This window comes from Suricata suricatta, chromosome 7 (genome assembly GCF_006229205.1).
Source record: "Suricata suricatta isolate VVHF042 chromosome 7, meerkat_22Aug2017_6uvM2_HiC, whole genome shotgun sequence".
NCBI lineage: Eukaryota > Metazoa > Chordata > Mammalia > Carnivora > Herpestidae > Suricata > Suricata suricatta.
The window spans coordinates 65810844-65832876 of NC_043706.1; the positions used below are offsets into that span (position 1 = coordinate 65810844).

Consider the following 22033-nt stretch of genomic DNA (forward strand, 5'->3'; position numbering starts at 1 on the left):
TGATAATATCTGTGTGTGAAACATCTGGAAGAACATAATATGATAATCCTTCTATTTATTAGTTTGACATACCTTCAGATATGTTGCTTTTGGTCTCAGATTAAGTGTTACTTTTATTTCAGGCCAATTTAAGGCTTGTTTTGGTGGTTGTATCTTCCTAGCTCTGCTCCTTTCTCTGATGCCCTTTCTCCTACTTCAGGGACAAACAAAATCCCCATCCCTGCTAAAATCTACCTTTAACAAAGGCTCTGAGACAACTTTCTCCCTGAAGCACAAATATCTGAAGCTGTTTAAGGAATTATTTCCCGGAGAGAAGAGAGCACAGTCAGCACCACAAAAATACAAACAACTCTAAGAGAATATTATAAAAAAATTATATGCCAACAAATTGGGCAATCTGGAATAAATGGACAAGTTTCAAGAAACGTATGAACTACCGAAACTGAAACAGGAAGAAATAGAAAACTTGAGCAGACCAATAACCAACAGAGAAATCGAGTCAGTAATCAAAAATCCCCAACAAACCTAAGTCCCGGGCCAGACGGCTTCCCAGGGGAAGTCTACTAAACATATAAAGAAGAGTTAATTCTTTTCAAACTGTTCCAAAAATAGAAATGGAAGGAAAACTTCTCAACTCATTCTATGAGGGCAGCACTAACCTGATTCCAAACCAGACAAAGACCCTACTAAAAAAAAGAAAAAAAAAAAAAGGTCTACAGGCCACTATCCCTGATGAACGTGGATATAAAAATTCTCAATAAAACACTAGCAAATCAAATTCAACAGTACATTAAAAGAAACATTCACCATAATCAAGTGGGATTTATTCCTTGTTACAACTGTAGTTCAATGTTTGCAAATCAATCATTGTGATACACCACATTATAAAAGAAAGGATAAGAACCATATGATTCTTTCAATAGATACAAAGAAAGCATTTGGTAAAATATAGCATCGATTCTTGATAAAAACCCTCAACAAAGTACGGATAGAGGGAACACACCTTAATATTATAAAGACCATATATGAAAGGACCACAGTTAATATAATCCTTGATAGGGAAAAACTTTTTCTCTATGGTCAGGAACAAGACAGGGGTGTCTACTCTCATCACTGTTATTTAACATAGTACTGGAAGTCCTAGTCTTAGCAACCAGATGATTAAAAAAAAAGGCATCCAAACTGGCAAGGAAGAAGTCACATTTTCATTATTTGCAGATAATGAAGCTCTACCAAAAATTGCTAGAACAGACACAAAAATTTAGTAAAGTCATAAAAATCAATGTACAGAAATCTGTTACATTTCTATACACCAATAATGAAGCAGCAGTAGAAAGAGAAACAAAGGAATCGGTCCCATCAATAATTGTACTTAAAACCATAAGATATCTAGGAATAAACCTAACTACACAGGTAAAAAATCTGTACTCTGAAAACTATAAAACACTTATGAAAGAACCTGACGATGACATAAAGAAATGGAAAGACATTTCATGCCCAAGAATTAGAAAAACAAATATTGTTACAATGTCTATAGTACCCATTGACAGAGCAGGAAAGAATATCCAATGGGAAAAAGTCTCTTTAGCAAATGGTGCTAGGAAAACTGGGACAGCAAGGTGCAGAAAAATGAACCTGGACCATTTCCTTACACCATACACAAAAATAAACTCAAAATGGATGAAAGACCTAAATGTGAGATAGAAAATCATCAAAATCCTAGAGGAGAAAACAGGCAACAACCTCTTTGACCTAAGCCATAGCAACTTTTTACTAGGCATGTCTCCAGAGGCAAGGGAACTAAAAGCAAAAATGAACTATTGGGATCTCATCAAGATAAAAAGCTTCTGCACAGTGAAGGAAACAATCAACCAAACTAAAAGGCAACTGACAGAATGGAAGAAGATATTTGCAAATGATATATCTGAAAAAGGGTTATTATTCAAAATCTATAAAGAACTTAGAAAACTCAATACCCCAAAACCAAATAATGCTGTTAAGAAATATATACTGGAATATTACTCAGTCATAAAAAATGAGATCTTGTCATTTGCCATGATGTGGATGGAGCTAGAGTATATTATGTTAAGTGAAATTAAGTCAGTCAGAAAAGAACAAATACCATATGATTTCACTCATATGTGGAATTTAAGAAATGAAACAGATGAACATATGGAGAAAAAGAGAGAGATGAAAACCATAAAACAAACTTTTTGAAAAAAATTTAAAATGTCTTATTAATTTTGAGGAAGAGAGAGAGTGACAGAGTGCAAGCTGGGGATGGGCAGAGAGAGAGGGAGACAGAGTCTGAAGCAGGCTCTAGGCTCTGATCTGTCAGCGCAGAGCCCGACATGGGGCTCAAACCCACAAACCACAAGATCATGACATGAGCCGGAGTTGGATGCTTAACCAGCCTAGCTACCCAGGTGCCCCTAAACTCATCACTCTTGTTAAATTACTTAACTTACTGCATCATCCTTCCCTGAATCTACCAGAAGAGATTTCCACAGGGATTCTAGGCAAATCTAGAACCTTGCCTCCCCAGTCTTCCCACAGTTGCTGGCCAATTCCTGAAATCTGGCCAGAGAGTCTCAGTCTTTCTCTTGAGCGATGTGGGAAGAACCCTAGGCAACACGTGTCCTGAAGGCCAGGCATGCCCCAGGATAGTTATTTACATCTAGAAAGACTAAGTTAGACCAATGGTATGTAAAAATGTCCAAGACAGGATTGGGCATGCATTAGATGGAGAGATAACACGCTTCAGTAGGAGTCGAATGCTAGGTTCGAACTTTGCTCTGCCACCAGTGATGGCCCTGACTGAGCATGTCACTTCACTTTTCAAATGTGTACAATGGGGGTGTTGGCTAGATGTTCTCTAGACCAGTGCTTCTAAAACTTAAGAGTGCTAATGCATTGCCTGGGAATCTTATTAAAATGCAGATTCTAGAGGTGGATATGGTGGGGCGAAAGTAGGTCTGCATTTCTAACAAGTAGCCAGATACTAGTGATGCTGCTGGTCTATGGATAACACATGGAGAAGGAAGAACTAGGATTCCCTCTACCTTAAACTTTCTCTAAGACATAAACTAATGTGGAAGGAAGATCTAGCTTTTGATATTGCAGTATGGAGAGTGGAAAGAGAGAAGAAGAGGAAGAAGAAGAGGAGGAAGAGGAGGATGGGGATGGAGAGGTGAAAAGGGAAGAGGGAGACAGGGAGGTGGGGGCGGGGGCGAAGAGGAAGATACAGGGAGGAGTAGGGGGTTCAAAGGGAAAAAATCAAAAGCAGGGAGTTTGCCTGGGTAGGAGCACAGGGTTCCCTGGGAGAGAATCAGAAATACTTTTAGTCTTGCATCTGTGCTTTGTGATGAGCATGTTTATGATTCTACCATGAAGCTCAGAACATGTTCATCTGTGTTGCTTTAAGCATTGGAAAAACAAATATCTCAGTATTTCACTTAATTTGATGAATGTGGAAGCTTTATCTCCTAAGTTTGAAAGATGTCAAAAGATAATTCTGTAAAAGCAGCAACAAAAATGGTAAGTGGGTAACTCCGTCAAAGAAACATCACGTTGTAACTAGGTCTTATTTCCTGGTTCTTTGTGAACCAATTTGTTAGACTGAAGAACCCATGCTGATGAATAGTAAAATTTCATATCACCCAGGGGCAGCCATAAAGATAATGGACTGTTGTTGCCATGGGGAGAAACACAGTGGTTTGTTTCATCCAGGAAAGCAAAAATGAAAATGGCAAACCTAATCAATAATAAAGAGTTAAGGATAAAATTCAGAGTTAAAAACTTGGTTGCAGCAATAAATAGCCCATTTTATAAATACCTGTGATGAATCCTATTTGTGAATGTCATAAAGAATTAGAAGTTACCTGAAAATAGGAGTAGTTGTGTTCATTTTCAATGTGATGCATATACTATGTGTTTTGCTTCTATTCATGAACAAATAACATGAAATTTACCAGTGTCCTTATCTGATCAATGGTTAGGAACATTCAAAATGAATAGTTTATACACGACTGTCTCTTCTTCACATGTCCAATAGCCTCTTTGCCTCCCGTATCCATCAACAAGCGTTTACTCAGAAGCTGCTATGCAGAGGTGCTATGCTAGGACCTCAGCATAGTAATATAGTGTATTTGGTTTTCTATAATTAGAGTTCACCCTCTGACTGTGGTCTAGCACTTCTCATTTCTCTGTGAGTATGGCTTCCGTCAGAAAGCAAATCTCTTCCACATAAAATGACATATAAGGAACAAAAGGCTTGATATTTTCAAGAAAGTTAGCTATACCTCCAAAACCCAGCAAAAATTCCTCAGACTAACTCAACCTTCATACAGTATATATGTATGTATGATGTAAATACTCAAGAACTTTGTAGGATGTTAGTACCATGAAATGGGTTCTCTATTGTCATAACTTATAATACATCATAGGCTAGAATTGAACCAGCATTCAGTAGTTAATGGGCTCGAAATAGAGCAGGCTGACTGTGCTTTTTGGGAATGGAAACAATTATCTAATGTGACGAAGGTGGACATTAGAAAGCCTCCTCAACTTTCACATGGAAGATGAATTGAATTTAGGTTTTAGCTAGATATTTTTGCATTATTTGAAGCAACCTGGGGGGATTTAATAATATCTACTAAAGGTTCTTTTTTGGGTTCTGTTTTTCATTTAAAGAAGAAGCCATGGGGACTTTTTCATCTGTAGTAAGTGATTGACAAGGATAGCCACCAATGGCTGTGGTGTGCTTGAAGTCCATCATGATTTCTGAGAAAGCCACAAGAATTCTGTTATGCTGTCTTGGGGTGAAAACTGTACTTTAACTCTGCTGGAAATCACAGTAATTGTGTTGTAAATTTCGTTAACATCCCTGCATTCTATCTTGGTAACCACTGTTAACTTGTGACTCCTGTGCACTTTGGATGTGCATCCCGGTTTCCAAACTTCAGCACTTTTTGCTGGGTCAGCAATAAACAACTTAAACTCAACAAGAAAGGTGAGAGGATCTGGATTGTAATGTTGCCTTTGAAAAATGAAATCTTAAGTCATAAATCAACTTGCTCAGATTCCTGATGTTGCATTCATTCTGTGCTTCTTACTTCATAATGATAACATTACAATTCAATATTGGGCTTTGGCAAAAATAAAACAAAGAGGTAATACCCAGATGCCAACGCCTTCTGGTGTCTCATTAAATGCCTTGTTCTGGGTTGCACAAGATATCATTTTATTTATTTTATTTAATTTTTAATTTTTTAATATTTATTTATTATTGAGACAGAGAGATACAGAGCATGAGTGGGGCAGAGGAGGCACAGAGGGAGAGGGAGACACAGAATCAGAAGAAGGCTCCAGGCTCTGAGCTGTCAGCACAGAACCTGATGTGGGGCTTGAACCCATGAACCGTGAGATCATGACCTGAGCCGAAGTCAGACGCTTAACTGATTGAGCCACCCAGGTGCCCGAAGACATCGTTTTAAACATAAGAGTAAATATCTACCATAGTTTTAAGTGTTTACTATTCATTACTCTCAGATTAGTTGACTGATTTCTATAGCTCATGTGACTAAGTGAGAGAGTCTGGAAGTTTTGGGCTAAAGACAATGTATGGATGAATGAAAAGGAAAGGATAAAAAGAATGAGAGGCTAAACGGGTTTCACCTCTTTCCTTACCTCTCAATCTATAATAAGCTTGAAGACTGGCTAAAATCTGTTTCATGGATTCCTGTGGACAGACTTTAACGCCGGTAGGGAAAAATGTTGATCTTTTTGGTCGATGCTTGGCCAAATCGAATATTCGTTTCATGGTTGACACTTTGTACATTTTTGCAGCACTTTCAGTTGTTTCGATTCTTGGGGCATTGTCTATGTCTTTAGTTTCAGAATGGTAAATTTTAATGGAGATATCTGTAAAAGAAAGATGGATTTCCTGGTGAATATATACATTGATATATGTGAAACATATGATAAATGAATGGAATAAACTAAAAGTCATAATCCTCTGGTTTATTTAAGTTCTACACTGGACAAATTCCAGTGACAGGGCATTTTCAGAAATAAGGGAATAGAATAATGAGCTAGCTGATCAAGTGTATTTTTAATAAAAACAACAACATCTCAAATAATTTTGCCTTTAGGAACTGCCAAATATTGAAACCATTTCCCGCACATCTCTAAAAATCACTCCCCATTTAGTACTCAAGCCTCTCGAGAGATTCCTCTTTTGATAGACATTATCATTCAAGTGGGGAATGATAGCACATTGTGGCACCCAGAGGTGCACTCTGGATGAGGAGGTGGAGTGCTTCTAAAAACCTAGGGGGAAAATATAACAAAAAAACCTTCCTGCCTATGAGCAGCAGCCTTAGGATTTCTGTGGACGGGGCTCAGAAGGTGGCAAGGGGTGGAAACTGAGTTGGAGCAAGGACATGTCTTAGAGTCGACTTTACAGAGCAAGCTTAATATTTTATGAAGGGAGGTGAAAGGGAAAATGAAAGGGAGTATGAAGAGATCAGGTTGGCAGAGGATTTAAATCCCTGAGCCATTTCCTCCTGCTGGCACCGCTGTGTCTGTTAGGGTTAGGTCTAGACTTCATTTTTAACTCTCTAAACCTCTTGTAACAATAACTTACATTCATGGGGTCCTTTCTTACTTTGAATTTTTTTCATATGTGTCATATTATGCCACAAAAGCTCTACTATGTAGATGGAACAGATACTATTTTTCTTGGTTTTTCACACAGCAGGGTACTAAGGCTTGGAAGTGTCAGAGCATGTTAATAGGGGTCTGATCTCAATTCCTCCTCTCCCACTCTACCTCTCTCCATCTATGTCTTCCATTTAAGAAAGGAATAGTTGTTGAACAGTTGGGAACACTCACTATGGCCCCTTGAGACTTCTAAGCATGTGGCTTACTGAGATGTCTATTCCCATTTTACTAAAGAAATATCTCAAATGCTAATCTTCTGGCCCAGATAAGGGAATCAAGCAGAAATCCACGTAGGGCAGCTGCGGAGCAACTCAAATCTTGCCACAAAGCATAAAAGTCTCTCCTTCATTGCAGAGAATGCACTGAGTCCTGTGGGAACACATATTCTCTGTCATTTTGAAGAGTCTTAGAATACTCTGTCAATCTGGGACAGTGATAAATTCTTAAGAATCTCCAGGAAGAAAAGGAGCTTATGGATTAATTTGCTCACCCAGCCACACACTAACCAATAAATCATCATCTCTGAGTGGAACACAGGCATCAGCAACTTTTGAAGGTCTCTAGGTGATTCTAATATGCATGCAGGTTTGGGAAACCACAGTTCTATGGATCTGTAAGGGCACTTTCAGGTGACGAGTCACGACAATCCGTGTCAAAATGGCTTAAACAATAAGAAAGTTATTATCACATAGAAAGGAGAGCTGATGGTAAGGAATGCCTAGTGAAAATAAGGCTCTAACTCTAGGCCTTTCTGCCATTCTCTCATTCTCTTTGTTCAGTCCTCTCACATGGTGATTTTATCTGTAGGCTGGTTTCTGCTAAATTAAACATGCTTGCCTTTGTCCATTTTGAAAAATAACCTTTCCCTACAATATGCCTGACTTATGACACATGCCTGGACCAATACCAGTTGCCAAGGGATGTACCAGTAGTGTGGGCTTGAGTTGAGCCATCACAGAGCAGGGGACTGGAATTACCCTGAGTGGCTCACTCTAACTGTGGAAGAGGTGGAGGCCATTTTCCCCGAGTTTGGCTGGCTGCATGGCCGAGTGGAAGGTGCCCATTGAACACACTGGCGAGTGTAAGAAGGGGATAGGAGCTGAGTATACAGTGCTCACTGAAACTAGTAAAATGGGAATTTTAGTTTAGGGATGTTAATTTCTAAAAACTTTTCACACACTCACAGATTTCAGTGTAAGTCACAGAAGAAAGTTTTTGTAATTACATTTCAATTACCACTAAAATTGGAAAAAAAAGTGTGGGTCATTAGATAATTCTATGCCTATCGGGTATGGTAAGCACAGGCCATACTTTGGGAAACCGTACTCCTCATTCATCCTGAATGTCTTCTCACAGTTCCTGCCTGCATTGCTGGTCCTGCTCTCTACTTCGTCACACCCACAATATCCTGCCCTTGGGGGTTAGTCCTGTTCTTTGGTTTTAAAAAATGTTAATTTATTTATTTTTGAGAGAGGGAGAAATGGAGACCAAGCAGGGGAAAGGCAGAGAGAGAGGGAGAGAGAAAATCCCAAGCAGGTTCCGTGCTGTCAGCGCAGAGTCTGATGTGGGGCTTGAACTCACGAACCGTGAGATCATGGCCAGAGGTGAAATCAAGAGTGGGATGCCTAGCCGACTGAGCCACCCAGGTGTCCTCTGTTCTTGCTTTTTTTTTGTTATTCTGTGTTAGAACCCCCTGAATAACTTGCCTTGGGAATAGTATTTACACCACCCAGGCTCTGGAAACAGTGCCCTATCCTAGAATTATTCCCACTTGGATTCTTCTGGATCTTAACACTTTGCTCATATCAAGGCTTGCTCACAAAAATCTGCTTGATCTAGGTCTTTGGACTTCATTCTATTAGGATGGGAATAGAAGAGGTGAAAAAGTTACAGATTTGCTCCGTTTCCCAGAATTCCATGAGTTCTGACCTGTTCCCTTTTCCCAACTGGGATCAATCTTTCCTATTCTTCACATGTCAAATACATGTAACCAATGATCAACAATAAGAGTAAATTAAGGTGAAGTGAGACTTGGTTTGCTTGGGATATCCTGGTTTATTTGCAGCTGTCTCTTCATTCTCAAATGTATCTCTGTTTAGAAAATAAATTTTATGGTCACTGAATTTTTAATATCTCCTTGATAAGGGAGACCTAAGGTAAATATTCTACAAATAATTGTCTCCCTCATCTGAGAAGCACCTTGTTCCATTTTTAAAATCTCTACTAGGTTATTCTTTCTCTGTGTTGAAAATTACCTTCCAGTAGCTTCTGCACATTAGTCCTATCTCTGCTCTCTGGAATAGCAAAGGTCAAGTTGACAGTTCCTCATATTTCTTCTTTGCTAGGCATTTGTCTACTTTAGGTTAACCATCTTCCACCTTTCTCTGGTGTCCTTTCTCACACGAGTAACAGAAACTCTAGCCCGTGTTCCGCTATATACATAGAAACCACCACAGGGGATCATCTGTGATGATATTATCATTTGGGCAGGGATCAGAATCTTCTGCCTGTGTCTTGACCCCAAGTCATCACTAGAAAAGAGGTAGGCAAAGTCTCTGAGAACACAGACTAAGGGTTACCTGGGTTCAAAAATATTTATAGAACAAGCCACACTTACAAAATCTGTGTCTTTCCCAAGGAATTCAAATAAAACAAACCCAAAATTTGAAGCCTGAAATATGGAATGTTACAGATTTCAATGAGGTAAAAAGAGCTGATGTTTATTGCAGCTAATGAAAGTACTCTCATAAAGCAGTTAGATCATGTTAGACACTGTCCTCCTTGCTGCATAAATAGTAATGTTGAAATTGAACTGAGCTTCGATCTTCTGGATGTATTTTCATGTGTTTGATATTTTTAGTTTATATAAGGATTTAGAAAGAATAGGTAAAAGTTTAATGAGAATGAATTGATAGTTGAATGACCTACTATAAAAAGGGAGCATATTTAATAGAAGATTAAAAATTTTTTCAGGCAGAAAATCCTTGACAAAACATGCATATAACCTGTATGTTGATGAATTGGCTGTCATCAACAACTATTTCAGGGTGAAGTTCAAAGTTACAAAGAAAAAGAAGGGCAAAGTGATTTCAGAAAAAACCAAACAAAACCCCTCTATTATTTCCAGAATACAAGAATGTTAGAAAAATTTAGTTACATAGAATATGAATTTGGGCTAAAATAAATGAAATTGTACTATGTTATATTGTAGATTAATCACCAGGAAAACAGTCTAAGCCAATACCTTTTGGAAACAGTCATCTCATTGAATGAAGAAGAGACAAAAATAGAAATTAATATATTTGAATATTCAGTTTCTAAATACAGATGAGAGACAGCAAATATTCATTTCTTACTTTGTAAATTTAATTTAAATATGCTCATTATTTATGAAAGAAAAATGCAGTAGCAACAGAAATTATATGTTGCTTAACTATTCAAAATATTTTAATAACACTGATGGTACACAGGTCTCTGGCTCTGTGACTCACTGGCTGTTCAGCTTGGAAGTACTTGACCTGGCTGTGCCTGAGTTTCCTCACCTGTAGAGTTAGGGGAGTGGTGGTGCCTCTCCTACAGGGCTCCTGTGATATTAGTAACTGAGTTACCGCATGGGCAGCACTTAAAACAGCATGTGCCTCGGGTAAGTGCTCAATAAAAATTCCTTTATCCAACAGTCCGTGCATTTCACTCCCTGGTATTACTCTTCCTTCTAAGCATGCTATTTCAATGACACTTCTCCTTAGTCCTCAGACAGGACTATGCTCATCCTGGAAGACTTCCTGTCCGCCATGCTTAGTGCTCATCTCCTATTTGTCGGTTCCCTCATATCGGCAGGCCCTTCTTTTCCTTCTTCCTTCATGGGCCAGTTTCTAAGCTTCCTTTCTTTCTCTAGTAAGCTTTCTCAGACCCCACACTGAGAACTCATTTATTGTTCCCTTGTATTTCATATGTCCTGTCCACCTACATTATTGCAACCTCCCTTTTAAATTTCTTCTCTCTGCTATGGTGTCTAATATCAGAGACTTTGAGCACAGTCATCTTATTAAAGATAATATCCTAAGTGAAAAGACAAATAAAAAATTCCTTTGTGAATGAAAATCAAAAGAACAGAAGGGAGATGTGTTATGCAGAAAGTGTATTTTAGTAAGGTCAGCATTTCCAGGTACTTTCAATTTATCCAAGAGGAAATAAATAATAATAAATGGAACCAATTAAGACCATGCATGTTAATGGGAAAGAATATTAATATTGTTTAGCTCTTTAGGATGATAAGTCCTCAATTCCCTTGCCCCTCACTTATTGTACTTGATAGGTAAAACTTTATGTTAAATTTAGCCCTCATCCTACTCCTCACTTGTACCCTCGTAGCTGAACGTAGATGGAGAAAAACAACCATTTGGACTCACTTAAAATTTTTTTGTTAAGAGTGAGCAGGGGGTGGGAGGGGGGAGAGAGAAAAAGAGAAAAAGAGAGAGAGAGAGACAGAGAGACAGAGAGACAGAGAGAGAGAATTCCAAGTAGGCTCTGCACTATAAACACTAAATCTGACACAGGGCTGGAATTCACTCATGAACTGTGAGATCATGACCTGAGCTGAAACCAAGAGTCAGACGCTTAACCAACTGAGCCACCCAGGTGCCCCCAGATTCACATTAAATTTATGATCCTTATATAACATCATACTATGGTCCCCTGGTCCACTGAGTTTCTCACTCTCCAGGAGAACTACATACTATTTTTCTCAGATTTCCTGCACTTCTGGCCAATTCTCACTTTTAGCTGATGACCTGGTTCAACATTTTCCTGAGAACAAGAGGACCATGTAGAGAACTTTATCAATGTCCAGCATTGCACCGGCTCACTGACTGCACCTGCAGTCAAATGCTCTGCTTTCCTTCCTGGGACTAGTCGATGAGAAGTCATTCCTATTCAAGGCCAGTTCCTTTACTTGTGTACTGACTGTATCCAGCCTTTTTATACCTCTTGAGGACATTCTTCCAGAAACTCTTCTATCATTTGCTATCATCAGTATTTCCTCTCTTTATGCTGGATTATTCCTATTAGCCTACAGACATGCTATTACTTTTCCCTTCTACTTAAAGGATTTTCTTGATGTCACTTCCCCTCTAGCTATTGATCCTTTTTTTTTTTTTTCCATTCACACAACAAAAGTCGTTGAAAGATCTGGCTTTATCGCTTTTCCCAAAATAAAGCAAGGTCCTATATGGGTGAGGATTCCTCTGATACCACATGTAAAACTATCAACATTTCCCCCCTTATTCTCTTTTCTTTTTTCCTCTATCTTTTTTTTAGAGATTTGCAATGTGCTCATAGAGCCTGGTGTATTCAACATGCTAATGTGTCACTTCACCAGATGGTGTCGCTATCTAACACGTAATTTATACTGAAAAGGGAATGTTGGAAAATAAACTGCTATTATCACTTCTTTGAGTTTGGGATTGTGCATCTTGAGTACTGACATTTGCTGATGGGAGTGATGGTGAGGGTGGTGATTTTTCAGCAAAAGAGACCATTTGAGGAAGGGCTGAGGCTGCGTGGCGAGATGGGCTCCCAATGGTCTGGGAGATTCTCATGAAAGGTGTAGCAGAAAATATTTAGGTGGGCAGGAAGGAAAAAACATGTCCATGGGCAGGGTACCTTCCAGCAGGCTAAGAAAAAGTGATTGACACCAAAGGTTTAAACTGGGGAGGGTCTCTCTCTCTCTCTTTTTTTTTTTTTCCTTTAGCCACTCTACCCTGAAGCTAACCCAAATCCTGCAATCTAGTATAGCTATGACAAGTTTGGAAATTTTCAAATATATAGAAAAGGAGAGAGAGGGACGCAAAACTTGAGAGACTATTGAATGCTGAAAACGAACTGAGGGTTGGAGGGAAGGGGGAGAGGGGAAAAGAGGTGGTGGTGATGGAGGAGGGCACTTGTGGGGAAGAGCACTGGGTGTTGTATGGAAACCAATTTGACAATAAACTATTTAAAAAAGGAAATTAATGAAATGAACACTGGATTCAAATATTAAATTAAAATATTAATTTATTCTAAGGAAAAGTCAAATCTGTCCAAAGGTGAAGTGGCAGGTCTGAAATACTAGGCTTTTGACTCTTCAAATACTGCTTTAAAACTAGATTGCTTAAGCATATCTACATGCTAATGTGAATGCTAACCCTTCAGTCAAAAGTACCTTTTCCACTTTAGGTTCTAGGCTGGTGGCCATGTGGCCTTGATGTTGACTGGCATCTTGGGAGCCAGGATAGTTCACATCACCTCCCTGTCATAGCCACAAAGAGCTTATTTTTTTCCTTCTACACCAAAGCTGGCCTCCAGCTGTAGGCTGCTTATGAAGTTTTCACTTTAAGGCCCAGGTTTGCCAATCAATCAGTCTCCTTCTTGCTTATATATTCAAGTGGATCTTTACTAACCCTTTTGGACAACTCCTCACCAACTCTCTTCCAGAAGGATATTTTCCAGCCATCTAACCCTGCAGGCTTACAATATAGGATTATTGCACACATATTGTGCCAATAAAAGAGACAACTGAAAAAGGAGAATGGGGCTTTTCCGGCAGCATTGTTATGAAAGCAATAGTCACTGGTACGCACAAGCACTTAGCAAACCCATTATGTTTCCTAAGGGAGAAGGCTGCAATGCCTTAATGAATGAATTAACAGAAGTAGAAACAAAAGTTACTGGAATTCCTATAGAACAAAAATCTCCATTTGAAGAACAGAATTCCACAGAGAGAAAGTAGATAACATTTCAGGACCAAATCAATGACTGGAATATTTCAAAAATAATTATTTAATCTTGCATAAGCTTTCCTAACCTAACTTCTCCACCCCTTTGTGGGGAGAGGTAGGAGAGCACACTGAGAAGGGGAGGAGTGTCAGAGATGACTGGTCTTTCAGTCCTGGGAGAGGAGAGAAACACAACGGAAGTACTTATCATAGTGTGGTGTGAAGGTCTCACACAACTGCCTTCATCTAAAAGATGGCATTGCTTTATAATGGACCCTAGCTGAGGTCCACACACAGTCAATACCAGTTCAAGGGCACTGTCCCTACTGTAATGCCAGAACCAGATGCATGCCCTTGACTCTCAAGCATTCTCAAGGTACATGATACTGGGTCACAGATTGAGGGAAACTACAAGATGAACACATTGCTACTGCAGAGAGGGCTAAATTTACTTGAGAATTTTAGCAGAAAAGTTTAAAATGTTAAGAACTATAAATGATTTTCATATGAATACATAAGCAAAATCAGCAAAATCCTTTTCCCCCCAAATAAGCTAGTCTTGAAAGTTAAGAAAAGTAGGATATTTCTAGAAGCTGTGGTTAACTGTAAAGTATATTACTTTGAACAAATGGTGAGGAGAATTGGTTTAGTGTTGCATTCAGGTACACAGAATGTGAAGCTGAGGTAAGAACAATTACATTGAAGTTGCTTGCCAGCCTAGCTGAGTCTTGTTTTCGGCTGAAAAGAAACCCACATTTTCTCTAGCACGTGGACTTTTTAGTGCCCCTCATGTCATCCTGGATAGGCTGCTACTCTCTCCATGTAAATGTGGGACCAATTCCATTAAGCCACTTTTAATCATCTCATACTTCCATTAACTTAAATTCTAACCCTTTTCCTTTCTTCTGCTTCCCAATTTTTAATGCATCATGTATACTTTTTCTGGCACAATCTCTATAGGTTTCAGAACTCCTTCAGGAGTTTAAATGAATACAAAGTTATAGATAAGAGAATCAGAATGGAATATTACCAGTAAGTCTGATATGTGCATGCCCAGTTTCAATTGTACCTCACAAATGTACGGGGCATTACAGTTTAGAGCATTTTTTGAGCATAGCTTGGTGCAAAAATTGAATGGCATGGAAACCAAAGGGTTACACTTGAAGAGTATCAGGTAATTCATAAGCCAGAGGCAGATTGAGTCCACAATCTGCTTGGGTGAAGAAGACAAATGGCAGGAATTCATAGAGACCTACCAAGAGCCTACAGAAAGAATTCCCCCAAATTCAGGAGTTAGGAAACTCTAGAGGCTGGGGGCATCCTAAGAAAATACCAGGGAACAGGAATGTGGATTTGCTTATGAGACACATTAAATGATATGTGCCAAATCCCCACTTTCCTTCTGGTTCCAGCTGTGCTGGGTTGCTGGACCATGGGATATCTTTTTCCCCATGATTCCAGGGGTGCTACATACTTGGGACATAGTTAGCTCAGTAGAATATTACAATGTCTAAAGTACTCATAGCAGAATTAGCTCTATTAAGCTCAGTATCTGTTACCTAAATCTTTTTGCTGCTTGGAATTCTAATAATGCAAACCATGAAACACTATTCATCATTTTTAGTGCTGTCATGCAGACCTGATCATGGAGTATATAGGAGTTCTGAGTAGAGAGAGAATTGCAATGTATAGAATTGGTGCATATATTTCCACACAAAAATGTATTTTTAATTACTCAAAAAGAACAGAACTGGAGCAGATTCAACAGAAATAGCTGTAAATCTGTTTGTTATTCACTCTGAGGACCTATGCTCATGTAGAGAGGAGAGATGAACTTTGCTTTGAGAATCTGTGGTGCCGAAGTTATAGTCAGAATAGTCCTGTCTTTTTGAGTCACTTCCTGAATTTGGGCAGATAATCTCTATATGTGTCAGGTTTCTAACCTGAAAAAATATGACAGTAATTCGAATACCATAGTTTTGGATTAGTATGTTGCATGTAATATTCGGGACACATTAAATGTAAATGGACAAAATGCTCCAGTTAAAAGATAGAGATTGTCAGGCTGCATTAAAAAAAATATCCCACTCCATGCTGTTTTCAGAGATATATCTAAATAAAAAGACACAGAGAAGGTGAAATTAAAAGGATGGAAAAAAGTTAGTATTCCTTCATGCTGATTTCAAGCCATTGATGTGCCATTACCAAGCACTAACTTGTGAAAAGATGTAATTGGCTCTTGTAAGTTAGTAAGAGTCAGTTCCAGGATACTAGTGGACAAGGTTTCTAATTTGGTAGAAGGTATTACAAAGAAAAAGACAGTAGCATCATAATGATAAAAGTTTAAAAGTCATCAGAAAGAGGTAACAAGTTATAATTTTATGCACTTAATATTATGACTTTAAAATATAAAATAGAAATTGACAGAAAATAAAAAAATAATAAAGAAAGTAAAATCAACAATAATACCAGGTAGATTTTAAGGATCTTTCTTAGTAATTGATAGAAAAAAATCAATTAACAATATAAACAATGGAAACATGATTAAACTTAACTTAATGGACATATATGGAACATTATAAAATAAAAATATTTTGTAACATATAACATGTTACATATTTATAACATAAAATATACCTTATTTTCAATCACAGGGAAAACCTACACAAATATTGACTCTATACTGAACTCTGATGCATGTAGATTATATTCTCAGACCAATAGAGAAGCTAAAAATCAATTTAAAAAAAATTGGAAAATCTCCATAGATTTGGAAACTAAAAAAAAAAAGTCCTTATAAAAAACCCAGGAAAAGGAGTAATAATAATGTTGCATAGTAGAAATATTTTTATCAAGTGATAAAAATACTACATAATAAAACCTGTGGTATATGGCAGCATCAGTATTTGGAAGGTAAATTTATCTCATCAGAATGATTACTTTAGAAAAAGAAAAAAAGAAGCTAAATATTAATGTGCTAAATCCATCTCAAGAAGTTAGCAAAAGAAGACAAAATAAACTCAGAAATACAAGAAAACAGAAAAGAGTAGAGATTAAGAAAATGTAAAAGATAATAACATAAAGAGAAAAAATATATAAAAGCCAAAAACTTTTCCTTTGAAAATGATAATAAAAAAGAAAAAACTAAGATTGATCAAGTAAGCAAAAGACACAATCTTATCAGGATAGCAAAAGGAGGACATCATTAATTTTCTATAGACATGAAAAAACACAACATGAGGGTATTATGAATAATGTTTTGTCAATAAATTTGAAATTTTATATGAAATGGATAAATTTCTAGAAATATACAAGCTACCAAAACTAATATATAAAAGATAGGAAACCTCATTACTATTATAACCTTTAAAAAAGTTGAGTCAGCAGTCAAATATCTTTCTATAAATATTCTCTAGCCCTCTAGAGTTCTACCAATAGTAAACAAAAAAGACAAACTTCATTTGCATACAAAGTCTTACAAAACTTGCAAAGAAAAGTAGGAGATAAAAAACAATGGCCCAATCATGTGTATGAATATAAATACAATAATTTGAAATAAGATATTAGCGAATGAAATTTAGCATTATGTGAAAAACAGTCATTATCAAGTTGGATTTATCTCAGGAATGTTTGTTTACCTCAGGATTTAATATTTAAACCCTGAATAAGGCATGCTATTACATTAATGAATTAAAAGAGAAAAAACAGCTGGTAATCTAAATAGACATCGAAGTATACAATATGTTTCCATATTTCTTAATGATTAAAACTCTTAGGAATAGAAGGGACTTAAAAAAACGTGGTATAGGACATTTACAAAAACAAAACATGCAAAATGTAAAAGAAACATCTTACCTAACAGTAAAATTGAAAGCATTTCCTTTATGATCAGTAACAAGGTAAGGATGTGTACAATCACCATTTGTCTTTAATATGCTGAATGGTTTGTTAGGGACAGTAAGAAAATATAAAAAATAAAAGATACAAAGATTAAAAAAGAACTCAAATTTTCTTTATTCATAAATGAAAAATTTTTAATTATTTAAGTTAAAACACTTTTAACTCCAAAGAGTTGCTAATGAATTTTCAGAATCAAGATTGTTCATTAAAGCTAAGCAATATAAAACCAATTATTTTTCTACATAGAAAATGTAATGACATTTGCATGATCACAATTAATATAAAGTAGCAGGGGATACTGAAGTAATCATGCAACCTTATTGAAAGGTACGAATAAAAGAAGAGATATTATATGCTCTTGGATAGAAAGACTAAACATTACAAAGGTTTCAGTTCTCCCCATATTAATCTATAGATTTAACACAATTTCAATCTCCTTAATAAAGTGTTTTGTAGAACTTGGTGGGCTATTTTAGAATCTATTATGTAAGAGTGGAGGGTGAAGAATAGCTACACACTCATGCAAAAAAGAGAACAAATCCAGAAACATGGTTATAGGGTATCAAGATTATTACAAGTTTATCATAATTAAAGCAATGTGGTATTGGCCCAGGGATTATAAAATGGACAAAACCATGTTCATGAGAGAAGGGATATCACAGAGCAGAGAGGAAAGCAGAAATTATCCAGTAAATGGTGCTAAAACAATTGATTATCCATATTAAAAAAAAGTCTTGCCAATACCTCTCTCTCTCACGCGCACGTGCGCGTGCACACACACACACACACACACACACACACACACTCAATTGTGGTTGGCTTAAATATTAAAAGCAAAACTATACAACTTGTATAAGACAATATAAAAAATGTTTTCATGACTTTAGGGAAGGGTTTTTTAAGTAGGACAGAAAATCCTTACAAACCATGACGTTAAAGGATGATAAATTCCACTACATAAAAATGAAGAATGTCTGTTTATCAGAGGTTACTATTAAGAAAGTAAGAAGGTAAGCTGCAAACTGGAAAAAGATATTTGAAAGGTACCTAACTGCAGAAGGACTAATATTTACAACTTTGAAAGAGCTGATCTAAATCAGTAAGAAAAGACATACACCTTAATGAAAAATGGGCATAATTCTTGCATAAGTATTTTCTAGAAAACAAAAAAAAACAGATCAAAAGATACTGAAATTCATTAATAATGAGGGAGATACAAAATAAACCACAATGAAATACTATTTCACTACCACCCCCTCCTCACCAAAGATTGGCAAAAAAATAAATAAAATAAAAATAAATAAATAAATAAATAAATAAATAAATAAACAAACCGGGCAATACCAATATGAAATGTGTTGAAGATTTGGAACAAAAGGAATTCTCACTCAAAATGGCAGTTAGGAAAACAGTTTGATGTCCCCTGGTAAAACTGAAAACGCGCACACCTCATGACACAGAGGTAGAGAGAGAATGAGAGTCCCAGACTCTGGAGACCTCCTGCCTGCTGTGAGCATCAGAGGACGCATACGAAGTGTAACAGCCAACTCCATCACCGAAACGATGACTACAGTGGTATCCTGACCACCTCAGGCCCTCCTAGCCTCACCACTCTCTCAGACCAGCTCTTCATCAGCTCTGACCCACCACACAGACACAGCCCACAGCTCTTTGTCTCATAGATGTTTCATGCTGTCTGTTTTTCCTGTCCCAGGATTTTCTGTTGCTGCTGAGGTGTGAGAAGCATCAGGACCCAGCAGAGCAGACAGCTTCCAAGATATCATCAATGGGCTTATTATTTAATCTGGGAGATGAGCATTTTATTACTATTCTCCAAATGTCACAGATACGTTTTGTACACTCTTGACGTCTATTTCCCAGGTAAGGAGATCTACAGAAAGCAGTGGGTGTTGCCCAAGGCAGCAGGACTCAAGCAGTCTTTACAAGTGCAGCTGGAGAGGAAGGTGGGGGCCAGATTACAAGGACCCTCAAGTGAAATTACCAGACTTCATTCTGAAGGCATTGAAGAGAATTTGGAAGTTCTATTCTTTACTCTTCCCGCCCGCCCACCCAGCCTGCCCAAGCAGTTAAGGTGGTAAACAATGAATAACAAAGCTAGTTAAAGCTTTACTTGAAATACAAGCCATGTCTGAGATAAGTACTGACAGGACATGCCATATGCCACTGACTGACTAGGTATCATGGATATAGGAAATGGAGATGCCAAAGGTCAGAAGAGAGGAGGCTGTTATCCATAGTCCCACAGCAATGAGGATGAAAAGGCAAAGCTGGATTAAAGAAGCGCTGTGTGCTGAAATCGATAATGCTGTGGCCTGCTGAATGAAGCCGGCTCACATCGATCGGCTCCTGGCTCCTGAGAGCTGAGTGCACACACTCACTTAGATGTTATCATGTTGGTAGATTGAAACTGGCCATGGGAGTGTTTATTTGCACTATGGGTACTGACAAACACCATGATTAAAAATTTTTACCCCTTGAAGATAATGTTGCTAAACATTTATCAGCAGAGCATTTGATAGGATTTGATGACAACTTGGACACGAAGAGGATGTTGTCTTACATGATACCAAAATTCCTGACTTTAGAGATAGAAGCTAACAAAATGCCATGGACAGAATGCAGGAAGCAGAGGTTTATGCCAGAAAAGGGGATTCGAATGATATGAGTGAGAACAAGATGGACATGATTCCTGCCCTCATGAAGCATCTAATTGATTTTTAACAGTGTGCATTGGAATACTCTGTGTAGCTTTTTAAAGATACATATTCCTGGGGGCGCCTGGGTGGCTCAGTCAGTTAAGCATCTGATTCTTGATGTCAGCTCAGGTCATGATCTCACAGTTTGTGAGTTCAAGCCTGGCATCGAGCTCTGTGCTGACAGCATGGAGCCTGTTTGGGATTCTCTCTCTCTCCCTGCCCCTCCTTTTCTTGTTCTCTCTCTCTGTCTCAAAATAAATAAACTTAAAAAATACACTTTCCTGGGGAATCGGGTATGGCTCAGTCAGTTCAGCATATGACTCTATATTTTAGCTCTGGTCATGATCTCATGGTTTGTGGAATCGAGCCCCGTGTCAGGCTCTGTGCTGTCAGCATGAGCCCACTTGAGATTCTCTTTCCCCATCTCTCTCTGCCCTTCCCCCCTCCAAATAAGTAAAGTTAAAAAAATAAAAAAAATACATATCCTGTAGCCCTAATTATGTAGAAAGGTTAAAGAATTTGAAACAACACAATGGAAGGACTGACTATACAAACCACTCTGTCAACCTATTAAATAATGAGACCACTCCCTCCAAACTACAAATACATTTATGACAAAATATTTGCTACAGAAAGGAAGATGAAAACAAACCCTCTGGAGGCCCATAATATAATGACTCACATATCAGATCTTTCCAGAAGGGCACTAAATCATGCTTCTCAAACCTGGCTGTACAATAAAATTGCCTGGATGGCTTTAACAACTATTCCAGTTTGGGTCTCACCCAGATAAACTAAATCAGAATCTTCAAAGCTGGAACCCCAGCACTGGTGTTTTCACCAATGTTGAGAAATGTTGCATTAATTTTTTTAGGCTGGGAAAATGAAATCAGCGGAAAAGGAGACTGGCAGAGGAAGGGCACAGGGGAATTGGCTGTAAACAAAGTCATAGGTAGATAAAAATAGCATTAGCAAAAATATAAATCTTTTTATCTCTCTGAAATAAAAGAAAAGGAGAAGAGTTTGGATAAAGACTGAAAGAAAGTTTGAAGCAGAAAAAAGAGATATCGAATGAAGTCAGATGACTCAATTTCAGTATGTAGAAAGAAGTGGTAATAGTAATGGAAGTCATCAGAGTCATGGTAGGATCTAGCATTTATTGAGCAATTTTATAGGAGATACCTCAGTAGAAGCTTCATAAACATTATTTCACTTCTCTTCATCATACCACATGAGGAAGATACTGCTATTATTATTCCCATTTTATAGATGAGAAACCGTTAAGTTGGAGGTATGTATAAGATTGAGCAATTTGCCAAGGTCACATAAGCAGAGTGACAGAGCTGTTTTGTGCAACTGTGTTCTGTAGTGAATGTGGCCCTGTGAAAGCCTTAAAGCCTTTCTCTTCACTGTGCCATTATGGGAATGAGGGAGAATCAGGCTGCTGGTTCTAGGAGGGGGAGGTTCTGGAAATTGGACGAGGGGATTCCGTCAGGGAATCAGAGATGAGTAGGACTGTAAAAGAGTATGGAGGACCCAATTGTGGTTATGGCGCGTGGATCTGTGTCACGTAAGAACTCTGTTTATTTTGGATTCTCTAATAACATTTGGCAGTTCAGAAATGAGAGTGGGAAACGTGAAACTTAAGTTTACCCAGAATGGGATTAAACAAGCAACTGGGGGAGGAGGTCAAGAAGCCAGGTACTAACAAGAAGAGTGTCGGAGAGGCTAGGAAGTGGACTCCAGCACCAAGGATTAATGCGTGGGACATGGAGGCCTGCATGGGCAGCACACCTGGAGGAACTGGAAGAGGCTGAAGAACTGGCATGTTTTGATGAGAGTAAAACTCAGATTTCAGAGAAGAAAGGAAAAGAAATGATTAAAAAGGGATATTTCAGAATTGCTGACCTCTAGTCTGAAAAAATTGCAAACCTGGAGGTT

The 22033-nt window shown here is 37.9% G+C and overlaps 1 protein-coding gene across 1 annotated transcript in view; it reads right to left on the reverse strand.

Annotated features, from left to right (window-relative positions):
• The window catches only part of IMPG1 (interphotoreceptor matrix proteoglycan 1), a 127084-nt gene that overhangs the window by 99051 nt on the left and 6000 nt on the right, over nucleotides 1–22033 (reverse strand). The window contains 1 exon segment of the mRNA XM_029945371.1: nucleotides 5689–5922. Within this exon segment, the coding sequence (XP_029801231.1) occupies nucleotides 5689–5922 (234 nt within the window).